At 58.7% G+C, this 16,449-nt stretch overlaps 9 protein-coding genes across 9 annotated transcripts; 5 read left to right on the forward strand and 4 right to left on the reverse strand.

Moving 5' to 3' along the window:
- Nucleotides 1–141: 141 nt before the first annotated feature.
- L226DRAFT_497193 (dihydrolipoamide acetyltransferase) lies at nucleotides 142–2,100 on the reverse strand. Its single transcript, XM_067677598.1, has 6 exons — nucleotides 1,979–2,100; nucleotides 1,766–1,908; nucleotides 1,646–1,708; nucleotides 904–1,589; nucleotides 685–847; nucleotides 142–625 (listed from the first exon to the last, which is right to left on the reverse strand). The coding sequence occupies exons 1-6, from the start codon at nucleotides 2,013–2,015 to the stop codon at nucleotides 356–358; spliced, it is 1,362 nt and encodes a 453-aa protein (XP_067542554.1). The 5' UTR covers nucleotides 2,016–2,100; the 3' UTR covers nucleotides 142–355.
- A 77-nt stretch (nucleotides 2,101–2,177) lies between these two features.
- Nucleotides 2,178–3,089, forward strand: L226DRAFT_528193 (uncharacterized protein). Its single transcript, XM_067679292.1, has 4 exons — nucleotides 2,178–2,341; nucleotides 2,422–2,664; nucleotides 2,722–2,803; nucleotides 2,887–3,089. Exons 1-4 carry the CDS (start codon nucleotides 2,204–2,206, stop codon nucleotides 2,979–2,981), a joined length of 558 nt encoding a protein of 185 aa, XP_067542555.1. The 5' UTR covers nucleotides 2,178–2,203; the 3' UTR covers nucleotides 2,982–3,089.
- A 356-nt stretch (nucleotides 3,090–3,445) lies between these two features.
- Nucleotides 3,446–6,235, forward strand: L226DRAFT_607197 (uncharacterized protein). The gene is made up of 4 exons (XM_067685756.1): nucleotides 3,446–3,565; nucleotides 3,621–3,831; nucleotides 3,888–4,173; nucleotides 4,235–6,235. The coding sequence occupies exons 1-4, from the start codon at nucleotides 3,489–3,491 to the stop codon at nucleotides 5,746–5,748; spliced, it is 2,088 nt and encodes a 695-aa protein (XP_067542556.1). The 5' UTR covers nucleotides 3,446–3,488; the 3' UTR covers nucleotides 5,749–6,235.
- Nucleotides 6,236–6,377: 142 nt separating this feature from the next.
- Nucleotides 6,378–8,290, forward strand: L226DRAFT_555998 (uncharacterized protein). Its single transcript, XM_067683096.1, has 3 exons — nucleotides 6,378–7,315; nucleotides 7,372–7,585; nucleotides 7,644–8,290. The coding sequence occupies exons 1-3, from the start codon at nucleotides 6,497–6,499 to the stop codon at nucleotides 8,186–8,188; spliced, it is 1,578 nt and encodes a 525-aa protein (XP_067542557.1). The 5' UTR covers nucleotides 6,378–6,496; the 3' UTR covers nucleotides 8,189–8,290.
- On the reverse strand, nucleotides 8,266–9,396 carry L226DRAFT_13062 (uncharacterized protein). The gene is made up of 6 exons (XM_067672259.1): nucleotides 9,170–9,396; nucleotides 9,052–9,115; nucleotides 8,969–8,986; nucleotides 8,881–8,920; nucleotides 8,693–8,816; nucleotides 8,266–8,619 (listed from the first exon to the last, which is right to left on the reverse strand). The coding sequence occupies exons 1-6, from the start codon at nucleotides 9,286–9,288 to the stop codon at nucleotides 8,343–8,345; spliced, it is 642 nt and encodes a 213-aa protein (XP_067542558.1). The 5' UTR covers nucleotides 9,289–9,396; the 3' UTR covers nucleotides 8,266–8,342.
- Nucleotides 9,246–11,435, forward strand: L226DRAFT_528198 (uncharacterized protein). Its single transcript, XM_067679293.1, has 5 exons — nucleotides 9,246–9,702; nucleotides 9,769–10,400; nucleotides 10,464–10,573; nucleotides 10,628–10,685; nucleotides 10,739–11,435. Exons 1-5 carry the CDS (start codon nucleotides 9,561–9,563, stop codon nucleotides 11,108–11,110), a joined length of 1,314 nt encoding a protein of 437 aa, XP_067542559.1. The 5' UTR covers nucleotides 9,246–9,560; the 3' UTR covers nucleotides 11,111–11,435.
- Nucleotides 11,436–11,919: 484 nt separating this feature from the next.
- L226DRAFT_13049 (uncharacterized protein) lies at nucleotides 11,920–12,852 on the reverse strand. Its single transcript, XM_067672257.1, has one exon. The coding sequence runs from the start codon at nucleotides 12,672–12,674 to the stop codon at nucleotides 12,027–12,029; it is 648 nt and encodes a 215-aa protein (XP_067542560.1). The 5' UTR covers nucleotides 12,675–12,852; the 3' UTR covers nucleotides 11,920–12,026.
- Nucleotides 12,853–13,446: 594 nt separating this feature from the next.
- Nucleotides 13,447–14,184, reverse strand: L226DRAFT_13047 (uncharacterized protein). Its single transcript, XM_067672256.1, has one exon. The coding sequence runs from the start codon at nucleotides 14,055–14,057 to the stop codon at nucleotides 13,602–13,604; it is 456 nt and encodes a 151-aa protein (XP_067542561.1). The 5' UTR covers nucleotides 14,058–14,184; the 3' UTR covers nucleotides 13,447–13,601.
- Nucleotides 14,185–14,332: 148 nt separating this feature from the next.
- L226DRAFT_607201 (uncharacterized protein) lies at nucleotides 14,333–15,994 on the forward strand. The gene is made up of 3 exons (XM_067685757.1): nucleotides 14,333–14,493; nucleotides 14,544–14,851; nucleotides 14,916–15,994. Exons 1-3 carry the CDS (start codon nucleotides 14,341–14,343, stop codon nucleotides 15,808–15,810), a joined length of 1,356 nt encoding a protein of 451 aa, XP_067542562.1. The 5' UTR covers nucleotides 14,333–14,340; the 3' UTR covers nucleotides 15,811–15,994.
- The last annotated feature ends 455 nt before the right edge of the window (nucleotides 15,995–16,449 follow it).

Raw genomic sequence — 16,449 nt, forward strand, 5'->3', positions numbered from 1 at the left:
ACAAACTAGTGCCAACACGCGTGCTATCGCGACCAAGACGCGTCACAGACGCGTCCAGTCGCGATGTACTCGAGGTACATGTAGGCGCCCGTGCTCGACCACATTCCACCTGACCGCGCCCTGGAAGTCGTCAATCTTGGACCCACAAATCGAGACGCGCAGTTTTTCCAACCACCCACAGGTCAAGGTCAGATTACAAGTTGCTAGTAATTCCAGCATCCCGTGAGTAACTATATGCGAAAGCGTACGAAGTAAGTCTACGGACATCCACGACAACAAAGGGATATTTTGGAGTCCCAGCCCAGCACCCAGCATCCAACTCCCATGTGGCCTACTCAAAACAAAGGTGGGCCAATCAAAGCATGAACGTAAGCGGGTTCTCGAGGTAGCCCTTGAACGCCGCCAACCACCGCGCACCAACCGCACCGTCAACCGTTCGGTGGTCTGCGCTGAGGGTGACCTTCATGATCTGTGCGACCTTAAATCCACGCTCCTCCTCAGGCGCAGGTACGAGTGTCGGTTGCGTTGCGCCAACCGCGAGGATACATGATTGAGGAGGGTTGATGATCGCGGTGAAGTGCGAGATGCCGAACATACCAAGGTTGGAGACGGTGAAGGTCCCACCCTGAGAGAGAAGACGTCAATGTGGGCATAGCACAACATGCGTAATAACGATATACTGACCTGGTACTCCTGAGGCTGGAGCTTACCGTCACGAGCCTTCTTTGCGAGCGCCTTACCCTCTGCAGAGATGGATGCAAGACCCTTTGCACCGACATCCTTGATGATGGGAGTGATGAGACCTGTTGGTGTGGCCACAGCAACGGAGATGTCTGCCTTCTTGTATCTGCAGCAAGCGAGTCAATGGGACGGCAGTAAGGATGATCCAGTAGCGTGACTCACTGCCGGATGACCTCGCCGAGCCATGCCGAGTTCGCCTCCGGGACGTCAGCAAGGGCGCATGCGACAGCCTTCAGGACGAAGTCGTTGACGGAGAGCTTTGCAGACTTATCCTTCTCGCCAAGGGACTTGTTGAACACCTCGCGCAACTTGAGCACCTTGTCCATGTTAATGTCAAGCGTGAGGTAATAGTGTGGGAGTTCCTGTTTCGATTGCGTGAGGCGAGCACCGATTGTGCGGCGCATGTTGGTAAGCGGAATGTCGGTGTACTCCGGAAGGGCTGCAGAGGGTTGGGGAACGGCGGTAGAGGGAGTGGCAGAGGCAGAGGCGGCAGGGGCCTGGTACTTCTCCACGTCCTCCCTGAGGATCCTGCCCTCGGGACCGGAGCCCTTGACCTTCGAGAGAGGAATGCCGCGCTCGAGAGCGATCTTCTTCGCAATGGGGGTCGCGAAGATGCGGTCGCCCTTGGGGATTTCAGCCTTGGTTTCCTGCTTGGGAGGCTCGGCGGACTTCTTAGGCTCGGGGGCGGGCTCAGCCTTGGGGGCCTCGGGAGCTTTCTCCTCCTTCGCGGGCTGCTTCTCCGATGCAGCTTCCGACGCCAGCGCCGCGGCACCAGAGAGGTCGTCACCTGGCTCACCGACGATTGCAATGGTAGAGCCCACGGCGATGTTCTTCGCGCCGTCATTGGCCTGTAGACGAGGGGGTGTAACTACGTGGCGGCCAACAGACGAGAAATGTCACGTACGAGAATTTTGGCGAGAACACCGTCGTCCTGAGCCTCCACGTCGATGGTAGCCTTGTCGGTTTCCTATGACGCACGCGGTCACCACAGGTGACAAGGTTGGAGTGTATGCATGCGACCTACAATCTCAAGGAGAACGTCACCCGCCGCGAAGGACTCGCCCTCCTTCTTCTTCCAAGACGCGATACCACCCTCCGTCATGGTGGGACTCATCGCGGGCATGGCGAACTTGGAGAGGGCATGACGAGAGGCCGAGACATGGAATCCTGTCGCGCGCGCCCAGGTGTTAACAGATACATCACCGCGGAAGCCTCAGATAGATGCTGGAACACGTACGTCTGGCAATGATGCTGCGAGCAAGGACGGAGGCCATGGTGGAAGAAGAAGTGGACAGCGAGTGCTGGCTCAGCTGGCAGAAAAGTCGTACGCGAGAGACGTATCGTGGGGCGCGTAAAGCGGGGCGCAAACAGGCACAAAGCTGTAGCTCGGGCGTGCTCGGATTCGCCACCGCACCATCCGCGTACGCGCTTCGTCTCGCGCTCATCCATCTCATTTTCTTCCATGTCGTCCGACATCGTGCTCCCAGGTCAGCCAATACCCATTCCCCGTGGCCCCATGCCACACGTCGGCAATGGTCTCTATTCTCGGGACGGGACAGTGAGGGCCAGTCTCATCGGCGTCCCCTCGTATGCCGGATCTGTTTGTCATTTTGCTCTTTTCTGCGCCGGCCTCCTCTGAACTGTGCTGCTCGTCCTATCTGGTGTGCATGGCCTACGCAGGCATTGGAAATCAAAAGAACGCGACCACGCCCACCAGCACCAGACTCTATTGTCCTTGGCTTGGTAACTCGCCTGTCCCCGTTGCAGGCTGTTGTCTCGATCACCGTTGTGGATGGAGTTCCTCTTCCCGCCGGAGAGGAGTTTACGGGCGTAATACGAGTCCAGGACGTGCGCGCCACGGAGAAAGACAAGGTGAAGATAGCAGACTGCTTCCGAGGAGGGGACGTCGTGCGGGGCTTGGTGGTATGTTCTATAAATGTCGCCCGGTGCCTTGTTGAGGTGCGCTGAACATCCTTGCAGCTGTCTCTAGGTGATGCTCGCAGCTACTATGTGACGACCGCACGGAATGACTTGGGTGTCATCTTCGCCACGAGTGAAGCTGGTGAGTACTTCTCATAGCTATAGTTGTCATGTCTCTCCGAAGTATTCCTCCCTCACCACGGATCGCTGACTCCCGTGGTTCAGGCGCAACAATGGAGCCTGTGTCCTGGCAAGAGATGCGCTGTCCAAAGACTGGCAAGATCGAGAAACGAAAATGCGCAAAGCCGGAAGGGATGTGACTTGACTTGCTACCGGTGGTGTATACGATATCGTACCTGTATCATTAGCTCTCTTTTATCACGTTTGCCTCGAGTCCATATTGACAATTGCCGGGTCGCTTGTGACGTCCTTGAGGCCCTAGCGTGTGGCGGCCGGTACGTGGGCCTTGAAGCTGGATGGCGAGAGAATTCGTTGCAAACGCCTTTTCGCGCATCTTCTTCCTCCCTCCTTCCTTCCTTCCTCGCTGTGCAGGACAGAGCGTGTCCCTCCTTCCCCCGCCTTTCGTTATTTTCGCGCCCCAGAACGCGTTCATTTAGAGGGACGCGTCGGTAACACGTGCGACGCGCCACAGGCCACGTGCGTGTCCGGTAAAGGCAAGTGGGGTCGCGTGGTCGCCGAGCGACAAGTTCACTATTCGGGCTGACGGGGGTTGTTCAGTCACATCGGTCTCTCTCCTGGCTCCCCCCTCAAGCTCTGGCTAAGGCTCTCGTTCTCTCGGTTCTGGGCTGTACATAGTTGTCTACGGTATGACTGCTGTCCTTCAAGCCACGGATATTCTCCGAAAGGACAGAGGAATGGCTTCTCTAGACGACAATGCTATCAAGTACCGCCTCCTCTCCTCTAGCATCGTGGTACGCGAGCTGACATCCCTCTGACAGCGGTTTCTCCTCCTCGGGCACGGACTGGAAGGCGAAGTACTTAGAGGTCGCCGATATGCTGGCAGAAACTCGCGCGGAACTCGATGACTTTCACCATTCCAGTAAGGAGCTCGAGGAGGAGCTGGAACGAGAACTCGAACGAACGGAGAAGTCCCAGCAGGACCTGAAGGTCAAGGTCGCCCGGGCTGAACAGGAGAGAGACGATTGGAAGGTGAGTGCAAGGCCCCTGCGTCCCTGCTGGGACATCCTCACCTTACGCTCGCCCAGGCCAAATTCATGCACCTTCAAACCACACACAACACCACTACTACTTCGTTGCAACGCGAGCTGGATACTCTACGGCAGGAGCATCAGAAGATTAAGATACAGCTGCGCGAGCTCGAGATGGGCAATGACGACCTGGAACGGAACGAACGGGCGATATCATCAAGCTTGGCAGACGTGGAGCAGAAGTATGCGAAGGCATTGGAGGAGAAGATCTTGTTGGAGCATGAACTCTTGGATAAGGCCAATGTGGAAGAGGAATGTCAACGAATGAAGGACGAGCTGAGAGGTACGTATTTTCCGCAGCACCCTGCTCTCGAGCCTCTCATATGTATCTCGACCCCTTGAAGATGCCAATGAGGAGGTCAACATCCTGAAGGACCAGTTGGCCGCAGCTCAGCAACGTGCTCTCAATGTTTCTGCCCCCTCTGTAGACTCGTCCGTACCGTCCTTGTCGTTACCCCACGCCACACCATCACTATCGGACGAGGATCTCCTGAGCGTACCAACGCCCCCAGACTTGTGCCTCGCCGACCTCACACCGCCTCCTGAGACCCCCGCCAAGGACTTTCCCTCTACGCCGCTCCCTATTGTCTCGCCTCGCCCCACCAAAGATGTCAACCCCGTTACCCCTCCTACTGCACTACACAAGGCTGGGTTCCCGTCTCGAAATGGCGTCTCTACTCCTGTCAATGGCATCGGTTCCCTTGCGCGCTCCGCAACGCATCCCGGGCTTACTGCAAGCCCTTCTCGATTGCATCCTCCACGAACACCCATTTCCCGACCCATTTCCACCCGCACTACTTCTACACTCGCCAATAGCACAGCGACAACGACTTCCGGCGTTAACTCGACGGCGTCCAAGAGCAAGGGCGTGCAGATGGTGTCGGAGATGCGGGCACGCGTCAGGATCCTGGAGCAGAAGATTCATACTCGCGTTCCGCGACTGCGGATGGGCAGTGTTACCAACCGTACCGCAGCCAACGCGATGCCACCGCCACCAGTACCTACGAAGAGCTCGGCTTCTCCCGCGCCGTCGACTGCTTCGTCGTCTCGGTCGACCAACCACGAAGATCGATTTGCCACTATCCCGAAGTCGCAGCCGAAGTCACGGCGACAGAGCGTAGACTTCGACGCCGACAATAGACGGACTCCCGGTGGCGCAGATTCGTCGGGTTGGGTGCTCATCATGGAGGATTCCCCCTCGCCTTCGAAGGACAAGGACAAGGAGCGCAGAAGGACGTCTAGTCCACCGTCTGGCGCCCCAACTGCCTTCCGTCCCATGTCCACGAGCTCGACCGACTCACCGTCGTCAATTGGGAGCAGCCGGGCGGGTAGCGCGCTTTCTCAGAGTATGATGCCCACCGGTATCCGGAGGCCACAATCGCGACTCTCAGTATCGACGGAGGGTCGGAGTAGTGTGAGCACCACGGCCACGACGAGTACCGCCAGTTCCATTCCTACACCATCCTCACGCCCTTCCACACCCACCTTCCTCCCCATTCCGTCCGCGAGCTTCTATGGTGGTGGCAACACCGGCCTGAAGCGGTCTACAGGACCAGGGTTGGGTGCATATAGTCAGCCAGGACAGGCTGGCAAGCGTTCATCCCTCGGTACGAGTACCAATAGGTCACCCACATTGGAGTCCCCGACATACAGCAGCCATTCGAATGTCACAATCCGGCCAACAAAGATCACAGCTATCCCCGCCCCAGGGTTGGGCCAGAGCCGTATCGGAAAGCCTACAGGTGCTCGGAAGAGCGGCGGTGGAAGCGATCCTGAGCCCTTCTTCTCGGATTCTGGGGTGACACGGCGGGCGCGGTCGGGTAGCACCACGTTGCTCTACGGGCGAAATGGGAGCTGAATTGGTTGTCGCTTGTTTCGCTCGGATCGATATGTGCTGCAGTTCTAGTGTTACATCCATGCCTACGCTCGCGCTCTCACCTTGCTCCTGCTTCCTTCCCGCTACTTCCCTGTTCTTGCAATTACTAGCTGCGAATTTTTATTTGTTTTCTCCTTACTTCCTGTTTTCCATACGACATAGTAATCACTCCTTTCTACCTGACCCCGAGTTTACGAACTGACGACGATACACTACTTGCAGGCCTGGATCCGGGTGGCCGGGTTCGTGCGTCTGTAGTATACTCATGTCCTGTATATCCATGACACTTATGAAGATATCCTCATCGTACGCTACTCCCTTGGTAGACCGGCCTCTAGATGCGTTCTTCATGTAGGCCATTGTACTCATCCTCCCGCGGGTCTCGGCATGTGCATGGGTTGTATATTCGTGTACAATTAAACTTGAGTCATTGAGTCGCCTATGAGTTACCTCGAGTCAAAGTACGGACAATAATGCGTGAATTGCGTGCTCATGTCACTTCACTTGTTCAATCTTGGAGAGTCCACGGCTGGGAAGATGAACAAGTTAGTATGTGCACCTGCACCTGCCTTTTTGAGCGATAGAGGAGCCGGAGAAACGGGCGCTTCCCACTCGCCACCGACCCTCACCAAAGCCTCCCTACCTTGCCCTAACCACCTCTCTTCCGAGGTCCTTGCCGTCCCTCACTGCTCCCTTGTTACTGCCATTGACATACGAAACACCTGCCACCATGTCTTCCACTCCTGGTCCATTCTCACAACCTGTTAGGTCCCTCAACCGTCAAGTGGTGCTCGAGGAAGACGAATATACCGAGGCCCTGTCGCACATCATCGCCCGGGATTTCTTCCCATCCCTCGTACACCTGGACGCAACCAACAACTACCTTGACGCACTCCGCTCCGAAGACCCACAGCTTATTCAGGCTTCCGTGCGTCGCCTTGAAGACCTCCAGACACCGGTCTCGCGGCGCGGCCGACCATGGCAGACACCTTCGCAGACACCCTACGCTGCGGGCCCCTCCGACACACCACTGCGCACACCTCGCACCGAGAGTGGCGAGGCTCCAACGAAGAGGGCACGCCTTGACACCGATATGAGCCTGGATGCGTTCCAGGCGCGGTACACCTCGGAGGATAACTCCAGCTTCACGCAGATCCTGGAGGACGAGAATCGGAGGCGGAAAGAGAAGTATGGATGGGCTTGGGATGCACAACGACGAGTAGAGGCGCAGAGGGATAGGATGATTGAGGAGCGGGAGAGGATGCTCATCGAGGCTCCGTCTGGAGCGGGTGTAAAGGAGAAGTTCCAGATAGAGGCACCACAGCCTGCTGGACTGATCGAGGCCGCCCCTGCGGAGCCACAGGTTGTGTACGAGGACGAGGACGAGGAGGTGGAGGACCTTCTGGACGGCACGTACAAGGCGCCGCCGGTTCCAGAGCAGACTCAGACGGCACTCATCAGGGTGAAGAAAGACTCGGAGGGAGTTGTGGACGTCATGGCTCCAAAGAAGGATACACGGCCGGCTGGTGTTGATGGTTGGAAGTTCAAGGTGCGTTTGACTTTGGATTGCACGCACATAGCTATGCTCATACAGCAGTGTCTTAGGCTCGGAACGCACTCATGTTCCCCCCAGACTCTGATGTCTCGCCGTATGACCCTGCGGTTTCCAAAGCTCTGGAAGATGCGAAGGGACCTCCCAAAGCTGTGAAACATGGGAACACGCGGCTACCAGAGCAAGAGGAGAAGCTTGACCATTCCATCTCTGCACCACCGAGTCCTACGCGTAGCCGCATCGACGCGGCTATCGCGGGTACCCCATGTGAGTTTACTGTGCTGTCTCAGTTACATGACAGAGTCAACTGACAATCCCACTGCAGACCGTCCGAAGTCACCGACCAACGATATCCATTCCCTGGTGTCTTCGATCCCGTCGCCGACGCCTTCGGAACTCGGTCCTGCGGCGGTGAAGCAGCTCATGACATGGGGAACACTCAATGCAACTCCTCGGGTACTGTCGCAATCAGACGATCCGCATGACATCCCAACACCCGCTACGCCTTTCCGGATAGCTGAGCCAAGTTCGCGGGAGCGTCTTTCGCACAAGCTGTCCAGTGATGCGGCGAAGAGCTTGCGGACGAAAGCAAGCCTGCTTGGCGGAGTTCCCTTACTATCACGCTCGTCCGCGGGCAGTAGTAGGCGAACGTCGATGCCGCCGCCATCTTGGACACCGCGAAAGGCTGAAGCCCCAGGGTCGCTGACACCAGCCGCGCAGAGACTACTGCACAAGACCATGGGTACCGCAGCTTCCCGGCGAGCAGACGCGATGGGAAGGTTGGCCGGCTGGGAAGGTGATAGGAAGGACAGGGACTTGCAGAAGGTCCGATGGACGCCGACGCCGAGTCCTGTAACAAGAAGGGGATGAGGCGTGTGCGTTGTTGGTCTTCACATGAATGTATTCTGTTTCCGTCTCGTCGTGATATATGACCTCATCTGGAGTCAATTGAATAATGATACATGTGTGGATATCGTCAGGTCAGTGAGTGAGACATATAGTAGCAAGGAGCAAGGGGAGACGGTCAACTAGTTGACACTTTCCGTCGCTTTGCGTCTCGCTCATCTCCGTCCGTCCTCTCATCGGACTTCGGTTTGTCTTCCTTGGCCGCAGATTGCTGTGTTTCAGATGCGGTGGGCTTGGACTTCTTTTTGACGAGGACGCCTTTCAGCGACTTCTTCGGATCCTTCTTGGCCGGCGCAGCGGTAGGTTTTGCCTTTGGCGGTGCGCTCGGAGTCGCCGCACTACTAGCACCAATCGGAGGCGGCTTGTTCGCCGCCGTTTCTCGTGCAGCAACAGCCCTAGAATACAGAGTAGCACCGGGCATGGTAGGGATCAGACCACGCACAGGAAATGCCCGAACAATACACTCACTCTCGGAAGTTCTTGAGCTCCTCGCCCTCCATCTCTTTCCGGAGACGCTCCTCTTCGCGCTGCTTCTCCAACACAGAATCAAGGAATAGCACTTCATCCTCTTCCAGTGCACGGAACTGGTTCCCTGGTGCGCAGTCAGCCAAGACCAGCCAGTAGGCATTCGGCGAACAGCCTTGAAGGCAACACACCTAGCTTATTACGTTCCTCCCATTCCTCTTGCTTGGCTGCCTAGAATGCGTGAGCCCCGTGTTGCGCCCCACAAGGGGTGCTGCTTACTCTGTTCGCAGCAAGTTTCTAATGGCCGAAGCGGAGGGGGTTTGCGTCATGCTCCGTGCCGTTGTGTATGGACGAGCACGTACCTCTGCCAGACTCCTTCCATCAAACGCGTCCTCTTGGGGCTGCGGCGGGGGTTCCTGTCCCAGCCTGGATGATGTCAGATCGCCCGCAGCTGCACACGAATGTATGGGACGTGCACACCTGGCGTACGCTGCCCGCCATTGCTCGTCGCGGCGTGCCTTCGCAGCCTCGAGCTCATTTTGCGAGACGAAGCGGGAGCCGACGCCGTCCGTGGATATCGATGGGATTGCGTCGTCCATGCCGCGATGGGTGCGTATGATACTATGAAGATGGGGCGGATATAGCTAGCAGAGATAGAGTCTGGATTGAGCGAGGTTCGGATGCCGGGGGAGAAGGAGCAGTGCTGAGTGCGGGCGGGCACGGTTCCTGTGACACATGCCTGTTGATCTCCTCCCATTTTGAACAGCGCCGCACTGCGCGCACGCTCGCCCGTCCGTTCTGCACGACACTCTGAGTCTATACCCTCCTTTCCTCCTCTTCGCATGCTCCCCTAGTCTTGCTCGCGGCCCCGATGAACAACGACGGCCAGCAGCAGCAGCAGCAACCTCCCCAATCGGCCTCCTCTGCCGCCACCTCCTTCAGGTCCCACAGCGTCCGTAGCTCCACCCGTGCGCCCCCGTCGACCATAAAGACATACATCAATACCGCACCACGTTCGTACTCTCTATCATCGTGATCCTTCCATCCTCCACGAACTGACGGCCGCCATCGCCTCCCAGCATGGGCAAGAGACGAACCCCCTTCTCCCAACGAGAACGAGCCGAGCCAAAGCGCCAGACACCTCCCCTCCCCGCACCGCCCGTCTGACGCAGCATCCTTCCAGTCCTCCGCCCCCGACGACCCCGGCCCGTCGCGATGGTGGACGTTCGCGCGCCACCGTCCAACGGACTCGGGATCGATACCCCTGTCGCCCAGCTCCCCGCGGCCGACTCGCCGACCGCGCGACGGCTCACGGTCCATGTCTATTCCCTGGCTCACCGCGTCCGTGCTGCGGCGCTCCCAGGAGCAGCAGGAGGAGGAGGATGGCGAGGGCAGCCCGTCGAGCCAGCACACTGCAACTGCGCGTGAGACGGACCCGGACGGCTCGGACCACGGGGCCCCGCCGCGTCTGAGCAACCGAAGTCGGCTGCGCATCGACATGCCCCCGACGAATGCGCCGTTCACGCTTGCGCAGACCCGGACGCCCGGCTGGGACACGCCTTGGACGTCGGCGCACCCTAACGGTACCGGGTCTATCGTGCAAAGCACCCGGGAGCAGGGCTCGCACCATGACGATGAGAAGCTCACACCGTGGCAGAGGCGGCGGAAGCGGCTACGCGCATATATGCTGTATAATATCTACGTTCCGTTGGTGCGTCATCGATTGCCTGTGCTGTCCTTCTCTTCTTCCCTTCCTCGCTGACTCGGCCCGCAGCTCTTCCGACTGTGCAATATTGTCCTCACCACCGCTGCCCTTGGGATTGCTATAAAGATCCGATTAATCGAGTCGCGGAATGGCGTCATGGGCGCGCTAGGATCCTCTCCGTACGTCCGTCCACTCTCCAGCAAGCATGTTCGCTGAACCTTCCCCGCGTGCAGGACGCTGGTCATCATCTTTGGCAGTCTGACATTGGTGCACGTCATGATCGCTATATACGTATGTCCCATCGCCGCCCAGTCATCACGCAACCACTTAGTTCCTCGTTTCAGCTCGAATACTTTGGCCGCCCGCTGGGTCTGTGGCACACGTCCTGGAAGCTCGCCTACACGCTCTTCGAGGTCGTCTTTATTTGCACTTGGGCGGCAGCCCTCGCACTCTCCTTTGACAACTTCTTCACCTCTCTTATACCCTGCGCGTCGGCCTCGAGTATATCTTGGTACAGCCAGCTTCCGCGGCCGGCACTGCCAAACGGTATCAATGGCTTTGAAGGCGGCGTCGGCGATACATTATGCGATGACCAGCTCGCGCTCATCTGCTTGGTGGGCGTTGGTCTGCTGATGTACTGCTTCAACATCTTCATTGCGCTCTTCCGCATCTTCGAGAAGGTGAAGTATCACCCTGCCGCGATGATTACCGCATAACATCACACCTCCCTTATTATCCCTGTCCCTCTCACCCGAGTGCTAGACACAGTTCTAGATGCTTTCAGTTTTGCCGGCGATACACCCCTCCATACGACCGTACACCCCGTAGTACTAAGATAACGTCTCGTGTAGTTATGAGCTATTGGTTCGTGACGCTCTCTGTGTACAAATCAGGGACATTGGTTTACTTGCGCTAGTTTTATCCACAGGTTCTTACCGGTCTGATGTCGCATTCGCGGTCCATTCTTCGCTACATTCACACATGATCGTCCTGAATCGATCACCATGTATCAGTATTGTCGCCTTAACGACGTATGCAGGTTCCCTTGGTTGTATCCGAGTTAATCAAGATGCGTTTGGTTACCAGCACCTTGCCGAGGACACTCAGATTTGATAGCGCTTGCGGGAAATGAGCATCACGCGTGGTCTCATGAACTGGCTATGCACCGACGTGGGGCCGGCGAGGAAAGGTGGACGAGTGTCGAACGCGCTGAAACATGGATACGCAGGGCACACGGAGGCGGTACGGCCAGCTGGTCAACTGTGATCGAACCCTAGTACATTCGACGGATAGGTCCGCGACCGGAGACTAGACGAGAGCGCGATATTGATTATAGCACTGATTTGCGCCGAGGGATGTGTGTGTTCCAGGTACGTCCGACGGCAGACGGATGTATCCAGAGACGAGAAGGACGCCATGTATCAAAAAGCCTGTACGTACACGGGTGGATCGCTGTGGGCTCTAGCCCCTGGGGTTCCCCATACCTCGAGCGGATCAGAAACGGATGTGGCTGGTGGTGGCGACAATTAAATCTGTTTGATGGCGGCGCGCATCTGGGGGGTTTTAGAGACCGCGGCGGGCACGCGGGGCGGTGTGCTGTGCTGGGTGATGCGCCATCAGCGGGAGAACATTTCATGCGCCTCCTCCGGTCTCGGGATCGATCAGAGGGAACGGGCCCCCGCGAGTTGATGTGTGTGGCCAGATAGCGATCCAACACGAGCTGTGGGTCCGTTGCGCAGCGCAGCGCGTTTGCGTTTGTCGTCCGACCGATTGTTGGTCGTTCGCATTCGGGCCGCACCCGCGCCTCCGGTCAAGCCCGCCTGCGCAGGGCTCTGCAGGGCAACCCCTGTAGACGTGCGGTGGATCCGTCAATCCGATGCCGGGAATCCACGATTTCTGCAGCTCTGTGTATACCGATGTCTGGATGAGGACGCTGCGGTCTGGCTGACGGGCGAGTTGCAGGTATGCTCGCAGCCCAAAGAAGCGTTGGCCGCGGCGGTGCTGGACTCGACTCGAGACAGGGCCGACGTGCAGCGGACGTGGCGACTGCATCCGCGAGTTTGCGTGCAGGAAGGCAAGCACGGAAGGAAGGAGGATCTGGACAGTGGAGGACGAGGGCAGACAAGGACGTTTCAGGATGTGAGGCCAGAGCTCCGAATTGAGCAGGTCGGACACCCAGAGTGCATCCAGAGAGTCTCGAATTCCGACACTAACCGGACGTGCACATTGACGCGCCTGGGCGTCTCCACCGCTCCTTGGGCGACTTGCCTTCCTCAGCATCTGCGCCCGAAGCCGAACGGATCCTCGCGCTCCCGCTGGCAGTAACCACCGCTGACGCAACGTAGCGGCACACGGCGCCGTCTCTCATTAACATCTGCAGCCTCCGCAGTCCTAGTGCTTGCCTGCTCCATGAACGGACCCGACTCGGGGCGCCTCCGAGTCCGCGCTCAGCCCGTGTTTAGGCCCGACGTCGTACGTCTGCATGCAGCGCGTCAGAGCTGCTTAGCCTGGTGGTGTTACGGCACGAATGAGCAACGCCGTCAACGGGGCCCGCGACCGTGCCACAAATTGCTTGCGCCGACGTCGGGGAGTGTCGCGCCCAGCAGACGCATCTCCAGGGGGTTATGGAGCGCTAGCTAGACGACACTCTCTCGCAGGGGTTGTGCGGGTCGGTGATGTGAGACGCATGCCGCGTAAGACCCGATTCGGTACGCCCTCTGTGATCGAATGACAGACGAAACGACTGCGCTTGCGAGGGAGAAGGTACATCGCGACCATGCGTGGGATGGCTTCTCCTGTCCGGCTTCTTGACTATGGCACTGGGTCCGAGAAGACCGTAGCATGCTTGCGAGAGCTGTCAGTGGCACGCATGCGCGTGCGTCATGGTCGAGGAGCATGGGGTTTCGGGTGGAGAAGCCTTCTAAACCACACTACAGGCATCACGGCGAACCCTACCCTCCCCCGGGGCCCGTCGAGATCTTCACGGGAGCTTCCTAGGGAATAGCCATCCGTACAGCGTTACGGTTCCGGCGGACTGAGGGAGGGCGTCCTGGTCGATAGGATGCCCGACAGCCGCGGGTGGCAGATATCACGATGGCCATCTGTCAAAGACGAGGAAGACTGATGTGAGGATGCGGATGGGATACACACCCCGGGGTGGTATGCAGACGCCGTGATGGGATGCTCGGAGGAGGCGGGGAAGCGTGTTCAGGCGCAGGCTGTCGACGACGAAACCAGTGTAAGCACTCCGGAATACCCATGGTCACCGCGCGCGGGATGAGCGTGAGGCACTCCGGAGCATGTGTATAGGCTTTGATTGGACGCAGTTTGGTCCGTCGAGCAAGGAGAAGTGGGCTTGGATGATCGTTGACACATATAGACTAGTATACGGATAGCACGTGTGTCATATGTATGCAGCGTCATGAAACTGGCGTCGGTAATATGTCGTCTGCCCACGCGGCATTGACGTCGGACATGTCCCCTGGACGGTGACGTTCTGTTACGAAATTCTGCACGAACGCGGCGTCGAAAAGACATGACACCGCGAGTGATGGAGGCGTGCGTGGACGGCGGAGGAGCAGGGGCGGTCACAGAGGCTACGGCGGGGACGAATTGTGCTGGGGGCGGATGGCAGATTGTCAAAGAAGTAGAGCGAGCGCACATCGGAGGGCGACTAAGCAGGGCCAGCAGACGGAGGCTGTCAACATGGCGGAGGAGAGGTTGGACGCCGGCGGCAAGATCGCTTTCAGACGCGCAGGATCCGTGATCCCGGAGAGTTCATCCAGCCACCGTCTCCCGACCACCTCGGTCTTCCTGCCTCCGCGACACATTTAAAAGTCTCCGTGCTTGATCCACCCTCTCCAACACCATCCGCCTCCACTCGCACTCCTACAGCCTCAGCTCAGCTACAGCTTATAGCTCTGTTCTGCCTCTCCCATCACCCGCCATGTCCTCGCCCTCTGCAAACGCTGCATCTTGGCACGCCCTCCCCGCCGAGATGAAGCTTTCCATCGTCGACCAACTGGACCTCGACGCCGTCAGGGCTTTCGCAAAGGTCAATCACGAGTCCTACACCATGTCTATCCCTACTCTCTTCCGCGTACGTCCCTCTCTTTTGTGCCACCGTGGCGCACGGCTCACGTCTCCCAGTCCGTGCATATTACAAACGCAGACGCGCTCCAGCAATATGCCACTCACGTCCCGAAAATCTACCTCCGCCACATCCGCCAACTCACCATTTGCACAAAACGCGCAAAGCAGCCCCCATGCGGATCATCACAGCCCGCCCGGGTGACAGATGCGCTCTGCGACATCCTCCCCCACTGCGAGCAGCTCGAGCAGCTCACGCTCAGCCTCGCGGCGTCTCCCGCCAAGGCAGTGATTCCATGCTTCCAGCAGCTGCGCGAGCTTACGTCCTTGTGCATCGATCATTGCGGCGATGAAGCCCGTTCTCCACTGTGCGTCTCTTCTGCCATTTCGCTCCTTGACTGCTTCCGCTGACCTCTGCCTCCGTGCACACAGGAGCGAGCGACTCGTCGTGTCCATCGCCGCCACCGTCCCCAACCTTCGCCACCTCTCGCTCGACCGCATTACCCGCTCGGCCCTGCATGCACCCGACCTCGTCGGTGCACGGCCCTTCGTGCCGGTCGTGAAAGGAGACGAGGACATCCCCGACCACCCTCTCCTCGGCCGCGAGCTTCGTCTGCCCTCCCTCCTCCGCCTCCCCACCCTCAAGAAGCTCCGCATCCGCGACACCCACCTCGGCGACCCGCAGTGGGAATGCGTGCCTGTCTACTGCTCGCTCGAAGTCCTCGACCTCGGCAGCTGCTACCACGAGTCGAACGACTACAACCGCATCTGCACCGAGCGCATCATGGGCAACATCGGCCACACCGTGGACGAGTGCGCGCTCAACACCGCCCTCACGTCGCAGACGTTCGCACACGCGAAGCACTCTGAGAAGCCGCTCAAGAAGCTGCGCAAGGTGCACCTCACGCCCTTGTTCCCTGTCGAGAACGTCGTCGACACGCTCACGACGCTCTCCGACTCCCCCGTCGAAAGCCTCTCCGTCCAGTGCCACGAGGACGACGTGGTGGACATGTGCTCCGCGCTCGAGGACTTCCTCAACATCCGCGCCGAGCGCGGCGAGAAGGGCTTCTACGAGCACTTGAACGAGATTACTGTCACGACCGTCAGCGACCTTGCAGACGCACTCGACATCGGTGTCGGGGGCAAGAAGCGCGCACCGGAGGTTCTCACTGGCGAGGGCGCGGACGCCGTGAAGCGCCTCCAAGAGTTCTGTCGCGACCTGCGCCTCGGCGCGTTCGCGAAGGAGCCGGAGGTGCCCGTCGTGAAACCGACGACGGTGAATGGCCGAGGACGGAGCGCGAGCGCCCCGGCGGTTCTCCAACTCTAGAGGAGGGCTGCGGGTGGTGGCTTGTGTTGTGCGCATTCTCTCTCTCTCCGGCTCCTCCTATCTTATGTATGGGCTTTCTGGTGGACGAAGCACTTGATGCTTTGCTTGATACCCCTGCTTCCCGGCTCTAGGCGTGGTCCTATGCCGTCTATCATTATGTTGATACCTACGTTGTTGTACCTTCATGTACCATATACAGTTTCAGCCAAGCCTCATACGCGCTGCGAAAGAACGCTTCTCACCTTCTGCCACTGCCAGGCCCGATCATGCGTGAGGAAGTCGACAGTCCTGATAGTCTTGCCCCTCCTTCCGAGTTCCCAGAGCGCGCGATGTCCGGGGCGTGTGCACATCGCTGTCGCAGAGCTGCATGTCGCCGGCCAAGGTCCGCTGGAACAGGCACCCTCGCGGGTTGATTGAGGGCAGCCGCGGTCGAGCGCAAAGCCGGAGCAGAGCCCAGGAGCCTATATGCGCCGCGGGTGCACAAGGATCAGCGGGAAGGGACACAACTCTCGGGGGAAGGGGTGCGGTCGGACTTGCGAGCCTACGTCCGGTCGCCCGCTGCTGCATGGGGTGTGATTTTCTGTCCAGGTGCGGAAAGAGTGGGCTGTGGCCAGTTCATTGAACGTGCGAAGCGGGAGA

Source organism: Lentinus tigrinus, assembly GCF_003813185.1.
Source record: "Lentinus tigrinus ALCF2SS1-7 unplaced genomic scaffold L226scaffold_1, whole genome shotgun sequence".
NCBI lineage: Eukaryota > Fungi > Basidiomycota > Agaricomycetes > Polyporales > Polyporaceae > Lentinus > Lentinus tigrinus.

Coding starts and splice junctions, on each gene's coding strand:
- L226DRAFT_528198 (XM_067679293.1), top strand. CDS start 9,561: ATGAACAACGACGGCCAGCAGCAGCAGCAGCAACCTCCCCAATCGGCC. Junction 9,703..9,768: donor ATACATCAATACCGCACCAC/GTTCGTACTCTC, acceptor ATCGCCTCCCAG/CATGGGCAAGAGACGAACCC. Junction 10,686..10,738: donor ACGTCATGATCGCTATATAC/GTATGTCCCATC, acceptor TCCTCGTTTCAG/CTCGAATACTTTGGCCGCCC.
- L226DRAFT_13047 (XM_067672256.1), bottom strand. CDS start 14,057: ATGTGCGCTCGCTCTACTTCTTTGACAATCTGCCATCCGCCCCCAGCA.
- L226DRAFT_607197 (XM_067685756.1), top strand. CDS start 3,489: ATGACTGCTGTCCTTCAAGCCACGGATATTCTCCGAAAGGACAGAGGA. Junction 3,566..3,620: donor CTAGACGACAATGCTATCAA/GTACCGCCTCCT, acceptor TCCCTCTGACAG/CGGTTTCTCCTCCTCGGGCA. Junction 3,832..3,887: donor AGGAGAGAGACGATTGGAAG/GTGAGTGCAAGG, acceptor ACGCTCGCCCAG/GCCAAATTCATGCACCTTCA.
- L226DRAFT_13062 (XM_067672259.1), bottom strand. CDS start 9,288: ATGGACGACGCAATCCCATCGATATCCACGGACGGCGTCGGCTCCCGC. Junction 9,116..9,169: donor TGGCGGGCAGCGTACGCCAG/GTGTGCACGTCC, acceptor GACATCATCCAG/GCTGGGACAGGAACCCCCGC. Junction 8,817..8,880: donor GGAGGAACGTAATAAGCTAG/GTGTGTTGCCTT, acceptor ACTGCGCACCAG/GGAACCAGTTCCGTGCACTG.
- L226DRAFT_555998 (XM_067683096.1), top strand. CDS start 6,497: ATGTCTTCCACTCCTGGTCCATTCTCACAACCTGTTAGGTCCCTCAAC. Junction 7,316..7,371: donor TTGATGGTTGGAAGTTCAAG/GTGCGTTTGACT, acceptor GCAGTGTCTTAG/GCTCGGAACGCACTCATGTT. Junction 7,586..7,643: donor GGCTATCGCGGGTACCCCAT/GTGAGTTTACTG, acceptor ATCCCACTGCAG/ACCGTCCGAAGTCACCGACC.
- L226DRAFT_13049 (XM_067672257.1), bottom strand. CDS start 12,674: ATGCTGAGGAAGGCAAGTCGCCCAAGGAGCGGTGGAGACGCCCAGGCG.
- L226DRAFT_607201 (XM_067685757.1), top strand. CDS start 14,341: ATGTCCTCGCCCTCTGCAAACGCTGCATCTTGGCACGCCCTCCCCGCC. Junction 14,494..14,543: donor CTATCCCTACTCTCTTCCGC/GTACGTCCCTCT, acceptor CACGTCTCCCAG/TCCGTGCATATTACAAACGC. Junction 14,852..14,915: donor GATGAAGCCCGTTCTCCACT/GTGCGTCTCTTC, acceptor CCGTGCACACAG/GAGCGAGCGACTCGTCGTGT.
- L226DRAFT_497193 (XM_067677598.1), bottom strand. CDS start 2,015: ATGGCCTCCGTCCTTGCTCGCAGCATCATTGCCAGAC. Junction 1,709..1,765: donor GTGACGTTCTCCTTGAGATT/GTAGGTCGCATG, acceptor CGTGCGTCATAG/GAAACCGACAAGGCTACCAT. Junction 1,590..1,645: donor GTGTTCTCGCCAAAATTCTC/GTACGTGACATT, acceptor CCTCGTCTACAG/GCCAATGACGGCGCGAAGAA.
- L226DRAFT_528193 (XM_067679292.1), top strand. CDS start 2,204: ATGTCGTCCGACATCGTGCTCCCAGGTCAGCCAATACCCATTCCCCGT. Junction 2,342..2,421: donor TCCCCTCGTATGCCGGATCT/GTTTGTCATTTT, acceptor TGGCCTACGCAG/GCATTGGAAATCAAAAGAAC. Junction 2,804..2,886: donor CTTCGCCACGAGTGAAGCTG/GTGAGTACTTCT, acceptor CCCGTGGTTCAG/GCGCAACAATGGAGCCTGTG.